This window comes from Artibeus jamaicensis, unplaced genomic scaffold (genome assembly GCF_021234435.1).
Source record: "Artibeus jamaicensis isolate MK-2021 breed Jamaican fruit bat unplaced genomic scaffold, CSHL_Jam_final contig_1015, whole genome shotgun sequence".
NCBI classification, from domain to species: Eukaryota; Metazoa; Chordata; class Mammalia; order Chiroptera; family Phyllostomidae; genus Artibeus; species Artibeus jamaicensis.
Genome location: NW_026521194.1, coordinates 2,289,615 through 2,307,349, shown reverse-complemented (window position 1 = coordinate 2,307,349; position 17,735 = coordinate 2,289,615). Strand labels below are relative to the sequence as shown.

The following is a 17,735-nucleotide window of genomic DNA, read 5'->3' as shown; positions in this document are numbered from 1 at the left end:
GATACTCATAAATAAGATTTCCCTCTTAGATGACTCATCGCTTTAACATGTTTAAATACAGCAGAATAACCAGAGGGGATAAGTGAATAAAAATCAATGTCAGTTAAAATTCAGTAATTTGTAAAATTTGACATAAGTCTCATTAATACAGGGACCACCTGGAGATTCTTATGGATCAGAAAAAGGTGCCCGTGGAGAACCTGGCCCACAGGTAAACTGGGAAATAATATCAGTCAGCATTTACGACTCTTTAGATGCAAGCATAAGATGGCCACTCAAACTAGCTTAGATTTTCTAAATGTTTAAAAGTTGGGGAAGTGAAATTTATTTCTTCAAATATATGAGAAGTTCAAGGCTACCACAGGCTTCAAGGACTTCAGAGCCTGGAACAAGATGAGCAGCACTCTCTCCATTTCTTCTGCTCCTCTCTGTGTTCACCCCATTGTCTCTTTTGCCAAATGACTTTTCACGTAGCGGGTGTGAGGAGAAAGAGAGTGATGTAGCAACAGGCAGCTTTAAGTTAATAGCATGAAAGGAGAGAGAGTGTGTCTCCCTGCGTCCATATATAAAATCCTGCAGAATTGCCGTGATTGGCCCAGGATGGGTCACGTGCCTCATTCTGGGAAAGCAACTGTGTCCAGGAGGAAAAGGTGCCGTACTTGGCCAGGCCAGTGGGACGTGGGGCTTCTGCAGCTCATGGCCCCATCAGAACCACACAGATGGGGGAAGACAACTCCCCAAAGGAAATGGGGTCCACCCTGATGAGAAGCGGATGCAGGGAGGTAGAGCGGCAGACGCTGTCTCTGCCACCCAGCTCTATTCTGGAAAGATTTAAACACCTATTATTTTTAAACTCTGAAAATTGTATACTGGGGAAAAATATAATTTTTCTAAGAAAACTATTCAGCCCATATGATTTTTTATTCTATCAGAGGACAAATAACCATAATAGTACATTCAAAATTCCTGTATGTTTGGACACTGCAACATACTTTTTATACATATGTTTAAACATACACACATCTGAAGTTCATGAAATTGCCAATGTTTTACATGAATATATTGACTGTGAAATCTTCTGCTTTGTGAGTTTTCTTGTCCGTTTCTCGGCTCAGTGCTTCCTTGATTTTCCTTCCAAACCTGGATGAACAGTATCAACTCTGATTTAAGCTTAGCTTAATTTTCTCTCCTTCTTCCTTTGACCCTCCCTGACCCCCCATGCTGGCTGGCTTCCGCGCTGCCTGCAAGAGGGGACATTTGGGTGTTCTCTGATCAATAATAGTTTCCCTCTAAAAACAGGGTGGGAAGCCTCAGCCACGCAGTCTTGCCCGAGGGCGAGAGGAGATGATTATATCATCTCAGTTTTCCAGGTTTAAGTTATTCGTATGTTAGATTCCATGCTTTCGTTTTGTTTCTGTTTTAGGGGAAACCCGGAAAAGACGGCGCCCCCGGGTTCCCTGGCACTGAGGTAAAGGTGGGGGTCGCCTGCTGATAACAGTGAGCACGTCAGTCCTGTTAGATGAAGAAGGATGTGTGAGAGTCACTGACTAGTTATAGACTAAACAAAAGCCTATAGTTTTTTTTTTAATTACATGTAAGAATCATAGTTTTACACTGTGAAAAGAGATCAACTGAACACATTATTTTTTCAGAAGAGAGTTCAAACTGTTCTGCTTTTAATGGAAGAAACTGATTCACGGGTCTTCTGACCGATCTTGTGGCTCTGTTCTCTAGGGAGCCAAAGGCAGCAGGGGCCAGCCTGGGCTGGCGGGGGAAGACGGCATTAAGGTAAGCCCGTCCTCATGTCCCATCTCCAGCCTCTTGCAACTGGTTGGGGTTTGCACACCCGGGAACTGGGTACAAGAAACTGCAATGAGGGCTCGTTAAAATACCTGAGTACATTTGAGAAGATATGAGAGGTGTAACAACTTAAATACTTGAAGGGCTGCCTTATGGGAAGAATATTCAACTTTTTCTATGTAGTAGACACTGGCTGGACCAGTGAGGTTTCGGCTCCTCATGAGGAAGGAGTTGGAAAAGGCCTACGGTTGTAGGAAGTCTGGGGTCACTGGAGGTCAAGCATAGGCTGAGCGGCTCCATGAGTCCCCAGCTGGGTCCCTACACACTGAAAGGTCATCATCAGTTAGTTGTGGGGTATATTCCACGCCTTGTTTCTTCCAACATGTCACAGACATGTTCAAATGACTTCTGTATGTAGGCACATGTGCAAATTCAAGGTTTGTGCTATGGTAATACCATGTCCAGTAGAATTCTGAAATGCCCACTTGAGTAGGTCAGAAAGGGGGTTGTTTGCAGTTGGGACTCTGGGAACTCCTTGCACCCCAGAGCCTGGTGACCCTGTTCCTCTGATCTGGGGACAATTTGAAAGTGTGGAACGCACACGAACGTCCTCTGAAGGTAGTGGCGTGGGAGTCACCTGGAGAGCCACCAGAACAACCACTTTCTTCTGCAGGACCTTGCTGATAGGACTGTCCCCGAGATATGGCCCTCCAGGAAAATAATCTAAAGTCAGTGTTCCTCACGCTGTGACTTGGTGTTCGGGCATCGCATCACAGTAACATGACTTATTGTTTAACTGTGCATTTTGCTTTTTAAGTATGCCAAACACATGAATACTTTTGATGAATGGACTCATCATTTGTAACTGTCTCCCACCACAGGGGCGGAAAGGGGACATTGGCCCTCCGGGATTTCGTGGTCCAGTAAGTGTCACTAAAGACAATGTCCATGTCATGTTTGATCAAGTCCTTCCAGATGGCAAGGAAATTTTGAATCAGGATCTCTCATTAACGGTTATGACAGGGATTATAATAGTTACCTTTTTACTAAATCAGAGCAAAGAGAAAATAGCTGCTGTCATTACCTGACCTTTTGACAATGGGCAAATATTCCTTCCTGGTCTTGTTTGGCCTTGGGAATGCACTAGCGATGCCCACTCCAGGTTGTGGAGAGGAAGCAAACCTTTGTCTGTCTAACCCGACCTGGGCCAAGGCGATCCTGTGTCCTGAGTACAAGGACTGCTGGTCACCCAGGGGAGAGGGAGCCGGCTCCACCCCCTCCAGCTGATTATGGCAACTCCTGCGCCTTCTGGCAGCAGCAGCTCGACTGTGGGTTTAATGCAGGGCCAGCAAACACCACTGACCACAGCCAGTCTCGATCCCAGCAGGCAGTGTCCCCTCACCAGTGAGGACGTGGAACTGATTGCTGCCAGCTCCTGACTGCAGGGTGGCCCCATTCTATATTCTGTGACTCTGCAGCTTGAGGAAGGAATAAAAGGGACCCAGGCTCTGAGATCTCGTATCTGTTTCTCTCCTACTTCCAAAGACGGCGGTTCGCACACTCAGTGTGCTGAGCAGGGCTGCCAGTTTTTGATGGTGTGGGTTTGACAGACCAGTCTGCCGGGCTGGGAGGCGTCCTATTACGAATGCAGTTCTCAGACCCTGCAGGCTGCAGGCCGGGCAGTGTAACTCAGTGGCTGGAGGACGGTCCTGGAAATCTACATCTTAACAGGAGGGGCAGTTGATTCAAATGAGCAGAGTCCAGAAACACTTTTAGGGCATTGCCGGGAGGGTGAAGCGGGCTCTTTGGTGAAAGCACTCAGCTGATAGTTGGCAGGGGCGCAAAAGTCATTGTGGGTTTTGTGATGGAGATTATTACATTTCTGTTATTGTTATTATTATGAATGATTTTTTAATGATTTTATACTTATTACTTAGCTACAAAGCTCTTGTTACCACATCTTTAAGCAAGCCAACAAAGTGGTTGGCCCCATGCAAAACATGAAAATACAAAACAGAGGTTTTTTTTAAAAAAAAACTTCTATAGTTTCTTGCATCTTCTTTTCTTCAAGGCAACTGTACTGATTGTGAGTGAAAACTACTTTTCTGGTTGCACTTCAGAGGAATGCTAAGTGTTCTGAGCTCCCTGTGTGTTTTCTGATGCTCAAGTCAACGCAACTCTGCAGCATCACTAACTTCAGAGGGGTCCTGCTTAGGAAGCAGCTGGTGAAGGAGACCAGAAGGCGGTCCACAGAACGTCTCAGAAACAATAGTCCCTGATTATTGTCAGTCAGGGATGTCCTGAAATGTAGAGAAACGACTGATGGGGGATTTTTTGATGTGTAGGTCCTAAAATGCTCTAAAATAAATTTAGTGCACCAGGACAAGCATTTTTAAAGAGTGAAACAGAACAGAATAAAAATATCAGAGTTGATCCTGTGTCATAAAGTAAGTCACTATTTTGTAAAACATTAATTCCTGTGTATGTAGTCACATGGACATAGATGTGTCTGTGTGCATGCTCATGCATTTATGAGTGTGAGTGTGCAAGCTCGGTCATATCCTAAAATGTATTTCTGACTGAAAGCCCATGCAATATTTGATGCCAGACCAGAAACATCCACTTTCACCTTTAAATTTACCCATCTTGCACACAGGACTACCCTATTTCTGCTAACACATAAGCCTATGAGTTGAGGGCACATTGAAGACATTGGAGTCATTGCACTTGGTGAATGTCCATTAATAGCTGTTCTTTCTCTTTCTTCATTTCTTTTCCCTTTAAGACAGAATATTATGATGCATACCAGGAAAAGGGAGACGAGGGGACTCCAGGCCCACCAGGTCCCAAAGGGGCTCGTGGCCCCCCGGGTGAGAGCACATTTCCTCCTTGAGCGCTTGCTCGTCATTTCCCCCCTTCTTTCCAACTAGCACGGCCTGTGCTCGCAGACCCAGAATTAGCAGGGGCAGAAAGGAAGTCTCCCAGTTTTTGTGGGTGGTAGTATTTGTTGGTGTCTTCTAATTTTCATACGAAACTTCCTGTGGAATCCGATATTTTCCTATGAAATTTCACTTGAAATTCTTATGTGAACCTTTTGTATGAAAATACCATCCAAGGCAATTAAGTTACTTTTGTGTGGGAATCCGTGAAGTCCAAGTCTGGCAGGCAGAGACGAACATAGTCAGAGGGCAGGCTGAGGGAGTGTAAGAAACCTGTCACCTCCGTGGGGTCACGATGGCATGGGAGCAAATCCGCACAAATAGTGACAGGAGGTGACGCAGCCCTGCTTTACGGATTCCGGGCACCATGACCTGGAGACACACTTGCTTACATTCTACACCCTTTGATGGGTTAAATGGGTCTAGGTCATCTGCGGTCACCTCTGGCTGCAACTAGAACCCCCGGCATTTCTCCCGTAACGGCCACGTCAGGGTCGCACCCTTGTGACCCTGGTTTAATGGGGCTCTGGGCTCTTAGCAGGTTGGGAATGCCCCTCGGGTTATTCTAATGTGCAGCAGCAGGATTAAGAACCACTGGTCTAGGCAAATCACTGATTGCCACAAGATTGTGAAGGAGATTTTTGTTAGAGGAAAAATACCCAGTATGTTTAGATAATGGACAGATACATGTAGATATACATACAGATTTTTTTTTTAAGCCAGTGTTAAAGCTAGAAGCAATCTGAGGTGGGGCACCAGGCCAAACGCAGCCCCTTGACAATTCCAGCTGTTTGGTTCTGGTGCATCTGAACCATCCCAGCAAAGCACAAACACAGGGCAGGCTCTTGGAGAGTTTCTGCTGAACCGTTTAAAAGGATACGGCCGCACGGTTCACTTTCGAGTATTAGACACCTGAGATCAGTTTCTTCTCTGCAGTTTGTCTAAATAAATAGGGTTTTCTAATATTTACCTGTATAAGAATGGAGGGAAAGTATGGAAAATACTTATTATTATTATACTATTGTCACAAGATTTCAAAAATGAGAAGAGGGGAGTATTTACAGCTTCATAAGCAATTAATTACTGTTCTGTATTTGTAGGTCCCAGTGGCCCTCCCGGAGACCCTGGAAGGCCTGGTATGTGCATGTTTCTTGGAGTATCAATAGAAATACTATTACAGAGTAAAATACATTGTTCTCTTGTAAGTTTGCATTAGTTACATAAGACAAATCTTTCATCAATTGGTATGAAAGTGTTTGCAAAGTCTTACTTGTGAACTTCGTGGCCTGCCATGGAAAAGGGAGTGGAAGGTAACACAGTGTGTTATAGAAATGCTCTGTTTTACTTCCCGGTGGTCTTCACTGCAAGCGTAAGACAGCAGCCTGGGTGTTTGAGCAGAAGCCTTAAAACTCAGAGGAGGCATGGAGATAGAAAACACTAGTTTGATAGTAGTTAGGTTGGTTAAAAATGACAGTTTTCAAGTTGCATAAGAGTTCATAGATTATACTTTTTATGTGACATTGTAAAATTTATATTGTTTATGAATACATAGACAATTCCGTAAAGTGTGAGTCATTAGCATGGTTGCCTGTTGAGACAGGAAGACAAACAGCATCAAGGATGGTTCCTCAGAGGCCTCAGTTATAACTGTAATGCTGCAATGTGCCATTTTGTAAAGGAAAGGAAACCTAGAAAAAGTAGCAAATATTTGATACGCCCTGCCATTCATTACGTTTTTCTCTACCATGTTGTATATTTAAGCTATTTCATAATGTAGAAAATTAATTAAAATTAAGAGTATATTACAATGCCATTGTAAAAAATAGATGAATGGACAAATATTATGTGTACTTGCGTACACATGAAAAAATATACATCCAAGTGTTAACAGTGAGTATCTCTTGAAGTTTCAGTGGAGCAAAAGGATACTTTAGAGGTCAGTCCAAAGATTACAGAAGAGTTCCTTCTACCTGCCGGGCCCCTGAGCAATGGACAGGCCAATGAGGGAAAATTTCAAAGCTCTGCAACAGTGTCAATTCAGAGGCATTTCCCTTTAAGCTCAATAATCAGAAATATTCAGATGTCACCCTTGCTTGCTTCTCAGCCCCTTGCTGAGGAGGGGCTCCCTTCTTAACAATTAAACTGGTTCTGAGGCAGAGATTCGGGGCTGCCCCCTCCTCATCCTCATCATCTTCATCTTCGGAGAGATGCAGGAAACCGGCTTTGGAGCGCTGGGCCGGGCTTCTCTCCCAGGACGTGCCTCCTCCCCCTCCCCCACGCCCCTTCCTGTCTCCCATTAGAACTTCCTCTCTTTCCTCTTTGGGGTACAGCAAAGTAGGCATCTTAGAGTCTCTAATTAGCATATCTTGAGGAATTGCTGATGAAGTGCTTTTAAATAAAAAGACTCCTGTGCACCCCAAGTGCTGTTTCAGTTTCTTGTCGTAAATGACGTCAATGATCTCGTGGGAACGGAGCGTTCACGGCGCTGCCGCTCGGTGATAATTTGAGAAGGTCACAGATGAAGAAAGGGAGATTTTTTTATGTTAATACCTTTCAATGTGGCAACTTCTATCAATCAGAATGCATCACATTTTGCAACTGAAAAGTAATATGTTAATCAGGAAAAAACTATAGTAAGCTGCAATAAAACACTAATTCATATTAGTTTGTTACAATTAAACTATAATAAAATGATTCTTCTTTCCCAAGGGCCATCAAAGCCTGGCCTCGAAGGAGCCCCAGGACCACCGGGCATGAAAGGAAGAAAAGGGGAGCAAGGACCCCCAGGGAAGAGCGCAGTGGGGCCTCCCGGGTCCCCAGGTTGCCCCGGCTCACCGGGCCCTCCAGGGCCACCGGGACCCCCAGGACCACCAGGTAAAGATGCCTAATGGGCCTTGTTTTGTGTATACTGCCCAGCGACAGATGTGTGCAGACTGCAGGCAGTGGCCCTGACTTGGAGATTGGCCACCGCTGTGTGCAGACCTTAGGGGTCCGCTCTCCACTGGTGTTCCAGTTTATCAGCCTTCTGCACAACAGCTGTGGAGGAACGACGGCTTTGCAAAGGCAGCAAAGCACTACCCTGAGTCCCCACACACGGCAGAGTGGAGGCAGGGCCAAGAGTGGGAAGGCAGGGAAGGAGTGACAGTTATCAAGTTGGCCTAGGCCAAGGGCAACTGCTTGTGCAGTCCCTGGGGACTGTCTTCCAAGAAGTTGTGTAACTTTGTCTCAGAATAATCTGTCCGTGGGGAGAAAGAGGCAAGCTCCTCTTTCTCATGGTCAAAGATGTGCTCCCCCAGGACTGGACTCACCACCCCCACACACCCCAGGCTGTGTCTGCCCGGCTCCCAGAGCATCCGGTGCTTAGGCATCAGCAGGAAAGCCCCAGGCCACGATGGGCAGCCTGGGAACGAGGCAAGATGCTGCCACAGGAAGTGGGTCAGAGGCCACAGAGCTGCAGCCCACAGGACTGAAAGTGGTACCCAGAGGTTCTGATGCAGGTGTCTGTTCCTCCCCATCTCTCCCAAAAGCCACTTAGCACTCAATGGTGGCTGATAGCTTCATGGAACCTATGAAACATAGGTCACTCTTTGTATTTCAAATGCCTTTCCTGGCAGGTCCCTGGGTGGGGGGGGGGGGGTGTGATTTATTCTCAACTCTCCGAATAGCCTTAAGAAATCTTCTGTGCGTCAGAGACTTTTTTTTTTTAAAGAAAAGAGACTTTAAAAAAATTTGTAGACAGTATGATTACAAACAGAAAAATGAAAAGAATAATCTGGGAGACTTATTACTACTAAGATAATTCAGTTAAGTGTCTGGTTGTGTGAGCAATATATTTAAAAACAAAAGCATTTCTTTAGGCCAATAGCAATTTAAGAAATTATCCTATTAATAAAAAGATATAATGTCCAAGAACCAAACTGCCAAGTTATGGTGTAGACCTACATGGAAAACAAAGCAAAACAAAGCTGAAATAAAACTCTTACTACGTGTCAGGGCTTTTAACAATTTCTAGTCCTCCAAATCTTTCTCCAGATGTGGGTTATGTTCTCATTTTATTGATGACAAACTTGATATGCACAGTTCTTGGACCTAGTGGATGCTAAAGTCAGCCTCGGGGCTCTAGGTACCACCCTTCTCCCCTTGGAGACCACCCTGGTTTGCTTTCTTCTTTGTCTCAGCAATGCCTGCCTGCCCGTCGAGTTGCAGCTTCACGTCCAAGCCCTGCATAAAGTTCTCGCCAAGCCCACACCCTGTCACACGTCTGCGTAGCATGATCATGGAATGTTTCACATTGCCTTGTCTTTGTCAGTTTTCGCTACAAGAATCAAAGCTCCTTGAGGTCAGGGACTGTGTCTTGTTTGCTCTTTCAAGTCCCATCATGTCATGCAGGGGTTGGAACATTCTAAGTACAAAATTATTTGTGCTGAAGTTTGAAGAGAGTACGAACATGTGTAAGTATGTACACATGTATAAATCACAAGTATACATAGAAGTCTACATGAAGTATAAAACTGACATTGGATTTTACTGTCTAAAAATAACTGTGCGGTCATCTTAAAGACAGAAAACTGGATAACAAAGTGGGTGTCCTTTTCACAGTCAAGCAGATACAATGTAATACACCTCAGGGGCCATCGGGATTAAATGTTTCCACTGTTGCTTTGTCACAGTGAAATTTGGGGCACCTATAGGTGCCGCTTTAAAATATTTAGTTTTATCAAGGTGGCCTTCAACTTACATTTGGAATGGCAAGACCAAAAATTAGGTTACAGAACAGTAGTTCAAGAGAAGTAGCTAGCTGTCCATTGTAACATTTAGTAACAGATAATGTGTGGAAGCCTGGGAAGCGCTTTCGTGGACAGCTGCTTTAGGAAAACGACAAACTCAGTTCGTGTGAACCAGCCACAAGGAGGAAAGACGTTGACGTCCTGAGTCAGAACTTTTTCCCTCTGTATGTACTAAGCATCTTCCCTCTGTATGTGCTAAGCATCTACAATATATCAGGGAGATCCAGCGTGCAAAGAAAAATAAGATTTGACCCTTTGTCTAAAAATGCCAAAGGGGAAGTCTTGGAATAACTGGAACTAACGTAATAAGAAAATGTGGGTTGCTTGTGTGACGAGAAACACCGTCCAGTGAGTTTTCGAGGAACCAGCACATCAGTATCAGAAAACTCCACTCACAGGTGATGTGGAAGGAAAAGCTGGTCCACATGCTTCAGCCTTGTACATTGCATCTCACCTTCAAAGGACTCAGCTTCTAAAACAAATACAGGGGTGAAGGGAATGAATATAAAATAATCCATATTACTAAAACACTTGACAATTGGAAGTGAAAATACTTAAAGAAATAAAAAATGAGCTTTGGTGTTGTCTCTTTGTAGGTGGCATTGTTTTTTGCAAAGGCCTACCTGGGGAAGTTGGACGTCCCGGCCAGGTGGGGCCTCCAGGAATCCCAGGTGTCGATGGGCACAAAGGTGAGTTCAATCAACAGTGTTGTTCTGTTAGAATAAGCCGTTCTCATCACCATGCTAGTCACTGACTTGCCCCACAAGACAGCAGTGATCCCAAACAACAGTCAAGGACAGCTCCTTTTCCAAAAGCATTAGCTCAGCGTTCATTGAGGATCTGTTAATCATTCATTCATTCATTTATCATGCAGCACCCATGCAATAAATCATTGGCTGTTCCTAGAATGTGAATTATCTCCCACCCTCAAAGAGAGAAACACTGAAAAAATATTAGCCATTTTATACTAAACTCAGGATTTTCTAAGAACACTTAGACCCTCAGACAGACAAAGTAAGCAGTTACAACAGATGAGTGATTTTTTATGAGTATGGGCAATTTCCTACATGGTTTTCACTCCATGAGAAAAGTGTTCAGAGTAAGAAGGGACCGTGCATCTGGAAACCATCCTTCTGCGGCTGTGGTGCGGGTGTATGAGTAACACAAGTGTGCTTTTGTTGCAGGGGAACCAGGCCTCTTGTGCACAGACTGTCCTTCTGTCCCAGGGCCTCCGGGTGTCCCGGGACCGCCGGGGTTAGATGGCATGAAAGGAGTCCCAGGTACAGATTATTTGCAAACACGTACTTTTGCAGGTACAAAACGCTCCATTCACTGGGTGATGGAAAAGGGCAGCAGACTACTGGATGTCCTGATGTGGTGGTTCACATGAACTCAGAGGGAGATTTTCCCAAAATGTACGCTGTTAACATATAGCAAGACGAAATCACATAAAGGTGGCGTTTCCCTGTTTCATTTCAGTGCATTTATGTGCATTTATGGCTATAAAATTCTATGAGTAATACACATGAAAATTTTAGCAAATACTGTCATCTGCTGGTGATTTGTGGGTGATTTAAATGAGCTGAACTTTTTTTACATTGAGCTCATATTACTTTTATCATCATAAAAAATGTGTCTCTTTAAAATTATAAAGACAAGAATCTCAGGAAGCTACAATTTTTGAGTTCTTGTGTTGTTCACGTTTTCTCTTCATCGAGTGATTTTCTCCCATTCTCTTCTTGTGCTGCATGTTTTGAGCTAGAAGTTGTCTTTCTTTGCCCAGAAGAAACACCCCGATTTTTTCCACACACCATGTCATCCTCACTGCTCAGAGTTGGTGTCCGATGAGCAATTACTGATTCATTGCTTTTCAGGAGAACAAGGGGCAGCCGGCAGTAAAGGAAGCCCGGGGTCCCCAGGAAGTTCGGGTCTCCCAGGATTTCCGGTAAGATTCCATGGTTTTGAAGCTTTAATTTCAGGTGGGAGAGTGGAGCACTCAGTCTGGAAATACGGTTGTACCACACCTAGGTTATCAGTTTGGTGCCTGGCAAAGCACGGGCACTTACCAGACACTTGTCGGTTGAATGATGGAATGAACGACGTGTGAATGAATTAGTGAATTTAAAAGGGATATCAGAGACAGGAAGCAAATGAGTGGTGGCCTGGGGTGGAGGTTGGGAACAGGAATTGACTGCAGATGAGTTTGCGGGAATTTGGGGGAGTGATAAAAATGTTGCACACTGGATTGGGTGATTGTAGCATAAATGTACACATTTATTTTAAAAGCCATTGAATTGTGTTCTTACAAAGGACACATTTTATGGTATGTAGATTATGCCTCAAGGAAGTTGTTAAAAATTTAAATTTTGATTATCACAGTGAATCAGAAAGTTATATGTGGATAACTATATTTACATCAATCCGATTAGCTAGAGATGCATGTTAAAATTTACCGACATTCTAACATAATCTGAATTATGATGATTATTGTATCATTTGTATGTGTATCATATTGTATTATATTTTTGTGTGTGTTGCACTGAGTTGTCTAAAAATCTACATATGTTCCATTCAAATTAAAAAGTTCTTGAGATTTTTTTCTTTTGAGATTGACCAAAACGACTCTACCCAAAAGCAATGCAGACTCATTTCTGTACCACCCCAGGGATTTCCGGGTGCTCAGGGTGACCCAGGGCTTAAAGGAGAAAAAGGTGAAGCACCCCAGCCAGTTGGACAAGTAGGTGACCCGGGGGATCCGGGGCCCAGCGGGCAGCCTGGATTAAGGGGCGTGGACGGCATTCCTGGGACCGCTGGCGTAAAGGGATCACCAGGACTTAAAGGCGAGCCGGTTGGTACCTAGTAACTTTTCCCAAATTATTCTCCCTATAAGAGGCGTGCTCTGAAATTAAGGCATAAGGTGATTTTTCTTTCAAAAAAACTGTTGGCCACTCAACACTGTTCACCCCTCTACCTGCAGAATGAGGTGTCTTCAAACCAGACCAAGTATTTATTGTGTTTTGACAAAATAGGTAACACTTGTTGGATTTTTGTAGGGCAAATAAAATTATCCATGGTAATGACCTTGACTCATACATAAGTTACAATTTCACATTTGTGTCAAATGAATTTATAAGAAATCCAGAAAATGATTACCAATGGGAAGTTTTAGTCAGTAGTTTAGGGGCAATGTTTATTCTTTACAGTAAAAATAAATGCATGAAAGGACTGAATAGTTAGGGGTAGAGCAGTCAAATAAAGAGATCAAATGTTTTGCCATTGACATTATTTAAGCTTATGGAAGTCTGATCTCTGCATAAGATAGACTCTCTCATGGGTGTGTCTGAGAGATCCCTACCATGAAGTTCACAAGGCGGTGGCCCAGCCAGCCTGACCTGTGACATGCCAGCCTTTCCCAGGGTGAATTGGTATCAGCCGCTTAGAAGGGTCCGCCCTCAAAGAGGGAAACTTGGCAAACAGATTGAAAGGTTCATCTACAGATCCCTTAATGTCAGAATATGAATCGTGACTCCTGAAGTTGTAGATACGGCACGTGGTCTTTCCTGAACCTTTGGGACACCGGAGCCCTTTTCTGGATGGGGGCTGCTGGCAGAGCCTTGGTGCACTGCCGGGCTGTCCTCCCCCGCCCCCCACCCCCCATCCTCCCCACCCCATAGCCGTGCTTTGTAGAGGGCAGAGTCCAGAACACTTTGGCTGCGGTATTAACAGAGTTCATGTGACGCTCCCACATGCCACTTGCGTCTCCCCAGTTTCTTCATTCGCTCTGTCGAGTAGAGATGTTCCAGAAAGTGAGGGAAAACCAAGGAGCCGATCCGTCGGGCCTTAGGCCCTGTCATTTTAAAAGAGGGACAAGGGCCACTTCCTTTTTTGCAAAGGAAATGCAAGTTTGCTGTCCTGGCTTGATTTTAGAGATGCACCATTAACATGAATGTCACTTCCTTTTGGACTGTTGGCTGGTCTGAGCCGCGTCTGAGGGTCCGGTAGCGCGTGGGCAGCATCCCACTGTAGGACGTCTCTAGAGGATCGCGGAGCTCCAAGTGAACGAACTGTGGCTGGATGCCGAAGGGCACAAAACCGCAGCAACCATGGAGCACCCTCATCTTAGTAATAATTCCCTTCAAGCGGCAACCGCTCTTTAATTCAGCACCTCCTTGGTGCTAAGGGCATCGTGTTCATGGTGATGTGACTCTGTGGGAGGAAACACTGCGATGAAGTGTCCAACTGTGTTCCTGTTGCCGCAGGCCCTCCGAGGTGAGAAGGGGGACCAGGGTCCTCCAGGGGATCCTGGCACCCCTGGGCCCCCAGGACCCGCAGGACCAGCTGGCCCACCAGGCTACGGACCACAGGGAGAGCCTGGACCAAAGGGCGCCCAAGGAGTTCCTGGAGCCCGTGGACCGCCTGGAGAAGCCGGTTGGTTAGTTTTCTTTCCAGTCCTGTTTTCCTGGGGAGTAGGTTGGTGGTTCCTAGGGCCAGTGGAGCCCCCTGAAGACCAGTGGATACATAGGAACTTGTTTCTAATAAGTAGAACATGTCGACCCATAGATAGTTGGAAAGAACCTATAGGATGTATTAGAGAAAAACCTGTTTTTTCCTGTTATTGAGCAATTCAGCTAAAATTTCCTAGGACAATCTATATCCATTACTGATAGAATAAGTATATGGAAGGAATAGGCCCTAAGGGATGAGTGGAAGTTGGTTACTGCAAACAAAGGGGAGGCAAAAACCTATGACCTTGATCTTGAGATGCTTCTTCTAGGTCTTAAGGGTCCACCAATGTTACTGCAGATTTGTCTATCTTGGTTTGTAACCTAATAAGCCATTTATCAAGAACACTTCAAAGCAGCCAAGACAAATGAAGAAAACTTGTCTCATAATAGTTTTAAACACACAGTAACTTTGGTGTCCACATGTAACCAACGGAGTGGCTGGATTCAGGAGCGATCCGGTCCTCAGTGTTTCTCTGTGGTGGAGAACGAGGTGGAATATGAGAAGTGCATGTCACTGACAGTTATAAATAAGTAACGCTACCCTGGCCAGGCTTTACTCCTTACATCACTGTAAGGGGTGAGACCCAACGAGCCAGTGGTCTCCTAATCTCTCTATAGCATCTGTCAAGGGATAAAAAGTTTTGAGTGGTCATCCCTAGAGTATTCACGTATAAATTGCATGCATGCATTTCTGTCTACACATGTATGTATAGCTTATTTTACGGTTATATGTGCAATGCATTCTTTTCTGTGCCTCAACTCTGAGGCTGCCTTACCACTTATTTATGTGTGGTCCCAAACTTAAGAATGCTTTCTTTTTAAATGATTGGGGAAAACTTTTAAACACCATTTTGCGACATGTGAAAATTCCGTGAAATTCGGGTTTCGGTGTCCATGGATAAAGTGTCACTGGCAGACAGCTCCATGGCTCGCCAATGCACTCTCTCTGGCCGCTGTCTTGCTCCGATGGCAGAGGTGAGGGGTTGCGCCAGAGACCTTGTGGGTGCAAACCCGAAATTCTTTGCCGTGTGGCCCTGGATGGGAAAAGCTAGCTCAATCCTCTTGTAATCCATCTTCAAACCCTCTTCTGCTCTAACTGTGGATCTTTAGTGAAGGACTCCAATGTCTCAAAATATATTATCATCAGATTTTCATGTATACATTCGTATATACAATACTAATCACTAATGTGTTTTTAATATTGGCCACTGTAGTCAGAACGCCAGCTCAGATCTTAACCAGCTGGGTAGGCATCGCTTCCACAGCAACACGTGAGGACCCTGTTGGGGGGGTTAGATATGCCCCACCTCCCAGACCCTCCAAAGAGTGAGGCCGGGATTCAAGTGCCGATCAGCTCCATTTCATGGCGTGTGCAGTACACTATCCTGCCTTCCTGTGAAAACTAGTCACCCAATCAATAAGCATCCTACCAATATTCATCGATACCTAAGTAGAATTTATATTGTCTATCACTTTTAGAATAGGCTCCTTTTCAATGAACCAGTGTACTGGTCTATTAATTAAAGTGAGGTTTAGTTAACAACAGGGGCTTATAAATATTTGTCAATAGAATAAGAAAATTTCTTAGGGTGGGTCATCTGGAAGCTCATTTTGGAGTCAATATAAATGGGCAAAGTTTTTCAGATTCCTTAAAATATGTCTGTAAATTCTTGATTATCATGTCACATATTATATAGATTGTATTTTCTTTCTGAACCAAGCAAAGCTTCGGTATGCACACTAATCTCATGATCATGATTTTTTAAGGCCCTAGGGGAGAAGTCGGTGTTTCAACTCCAGTCCCTGGGCCCCCAGGACCTCCGGGGCCCCCAGGCTGTGCCGGCCCCCAAGGTCCACCTGGTGAGCATCCCCTTTGCCAGGCCTGGTGCACAGCATCAGATGTGCACCCTGATTTTCCTGGAACAACACTGTCCCCACTTTAAGGAAAAAACACATTCGTTGGCTCCCAAAGCGAGCACAGGCCAGTTTTGTCAGAGAACCAGCCAACAGTCAGGGGACTTGCTGTTGTCCTTTGAAGCTGTCCAGGTTATTCCCATTGGTGCTTCTGATTCCAAAAGAGAGTCGATGTAGTTACTTTAGAAGAACTGGCAGGCAGAACACTCCTCGTGGTTTTTGGTAGAGGAGCAAGGAATGGTTACCCGCCGTTACTGCAGTGCCCACCGCTTATTCACTGGGAAACTTAACTTCTTTGGCAATAGGATCTAAAACTTCATTTTGCATGCATGGAGGGAGACGTATAGAATTCAAAATAGCTAGAATATTTCTTTTTAAGAGTTTAATTATATTTTCCAAATTATTTGCCATTTCCTAATGAGTAGTCCATTGGATAGGAATGGAGAGGAAGTCAGGGTTATGATAAAGTTATTTCTCAACACTCAAACATGTCTGGGATGACGTAGAAATGTAGGCATTCGGTATTCGGTAAAGGAAGGCTGCTGATGTGGATGTGGATGTGTTGTTAAGGTTTCCCTGGACCCGAAGGACAGCGTGGCGACCCAGGTGCTCCTGGGCCTGACGGTGATCCAGGAATTCCAGGAGTTGGATTCCCCGGGCCTCCTGGACCCAAGGGTAAGTCAACAAACTTAAAACATAGGTCCCTTGTGGACACACAGAAACTATAAATATATATAATGCATAACATGAGAAATATGCCTAGTATCCTTGAAAGTGATGTTTTCCATCAGGCTTAAATGGGGAAAATGTCTTACAATAACATTAGGTGAAAAGGCTTAATTCACTTTGATGTTGCAGTCTGATCTCAATCATATTTTTAATGCATATAAAAAACTGGGAGGAAACTCACCGTAGTGATGCTTCTTGATAATAGGATTATGATGAATTCTTTCTTTCCTTCTTAATAGATGCCTGCACTTTTTACATTTATGCATTTCTTCAGTTTATACTTTTCTGTTCTAATAAAAAAAAAAGAACTATTAAATCGTACATAGATTATTGCCTTATATACTCCAAAATTAATCACAGAAGTTATTTTCCTTCAGGGGAAAAAAGTACTGTTTCTCACCACAGGGGACACTCCAGAGAAATCCAGATGCCGACAGCCAGTGTCCTGTCCAAGGGACTGGACTGTCACACAGAGCTCCAGATTTCATAATTTTATGTTTGTTTCAATGTTATTGAAAGTGTTGGTCAAAATACAATCCAAAATATAATTTTTGGTGCTTCACATCTTCAATTAGTGTGTCATCAATGTTTATCATGCATCAGTTGTGCCCAAACATGGGAATATTGATCCCAATTTATGAGTATTTGAAAGAAAAAATGTAGTCAGAGTTCTCATGTGGCCCCATGAATGGCTTTGACTGTGGTTTCTTGGACCCTGCATGGAGATAGCCGCATCCCCTATGGAGCCGCCTTCTGGAAGGAGACGCTAAACTTCGGGCACCAGCCCTGGCCTTGGGGCTCCTGGAAGGCGAAGAGCAAAAATTCCCCAGTGAAGTCTGATGAATCCCATGAACTCACTGTGAGCTAAAATTGGTCAAACTAGGGGCACAAAGGAACTCTCTGAAGGCAGCTTTGCTCCATCAGCATTTCTTCTGAACCACAAAACAGCAAAAATAATGCAACTTCTTTATCAATTCTCCCATCACCGGCGCATACCAGAGCAGTTAACTCATCCCAGTCAGTGGCTGCTACAGGGCATTTGAAGTAATTCCCCCGGACAA

The 17,735-nt window shown here is 44.4% G+C and overlaps 1 protein-coding gene and 1 long non-coding RNA gene across 4 annotated transcripts in view; one reads left to right on the top strand and one right to left on the bottom strand.

The window, feature by feature from the left end:
• COL4A3 (collagen type IV alpha 3 chain) overlaps nucleotides 1-17,735 on the top strand; it is a 127,814-nt gene that overhangs the window by 76,697 nt on the left and 33,382 nt on the right. For both annotated transcript variants that reach the window (XM_037139236.2, XM_053665707.1), the window contains exons 15-28: nucleotides 152-211; nucleotides 1,424-1,468; nucleotides 1,735-1,788; nucleotides 2,682-2,723; nucleotides 4,586-4,670; nucleotides 5,840-5,875; nucleotides 7,449-7,613; nucleotides 10,123-10,215; nucleotides 10,711-10,806; nucleotides 11,401-11,471; nucleotides 12,192-12,374; nucleotides 13,786-13,954; nucleotides 15,799-15,891; nucleotides 16,516-16,620. In XM_037139236.2, the coding sequence (XP_036995131.2) occupies nucleotides 152-211; nucleotides 1,424-1,468; nucleotides 1,735-1,788; nucleotides 2,682-2,723; nucleotides 4,586-4,670; nucleotides 5,840-5,875; nucleotides 7,449-7,613; nucleotides 10,123-10,215; nucleotides 10,711-10,806; nucleotides 11,401-11,471; nucleotides 12,192-12,374; nucleotides 13,786-13,954; nucleotides 15,799-15,891; nucleotides 16,516-16,620 (1,297 nt within the window). The remainder of the gene's footprint in view (nucleotides 1-151; nucleotides 212-1,423; nucleotides 1,469-1,734; nucleotides 1,789-2,681; nucleotides 2,724-4,585; nucleotides 4,671-5,839; nucleotides 5,876-7,448; nucleotides 7,614-10,122; nucleotides 10,216-10,710; nucleotides 10,807-11,400; nucleotides 11,472-12,191; nucleotides 12,375-13,785; nucleotides 13,955-15,798; nucleotides 15,892-16,515; nucleotides 16,621-17,735) is intronic.
• The window catches only part of LOC119044744 (uncharacterized), a 42,572-nt gene continuing 35,637 nt past the window's right edge, over nucleotides 10,801-17,735 (bottom strand). For both annotated transcript variants that reach the window (XR_008391770.1, XR_008391772.1), the window contains 2 exons: nucleotides 16,856-16,964; nucleotides 10,801-10,946 (listed from right to left, as the gene is read on the bottom strand). This is a non-coding gene — a long non-coding RNA (uncharacterized LOC119044744). The remainder of the gene's footprint in view (nucleotides 10,947-16,855; nucleotides 16,965-17,735) is intronic.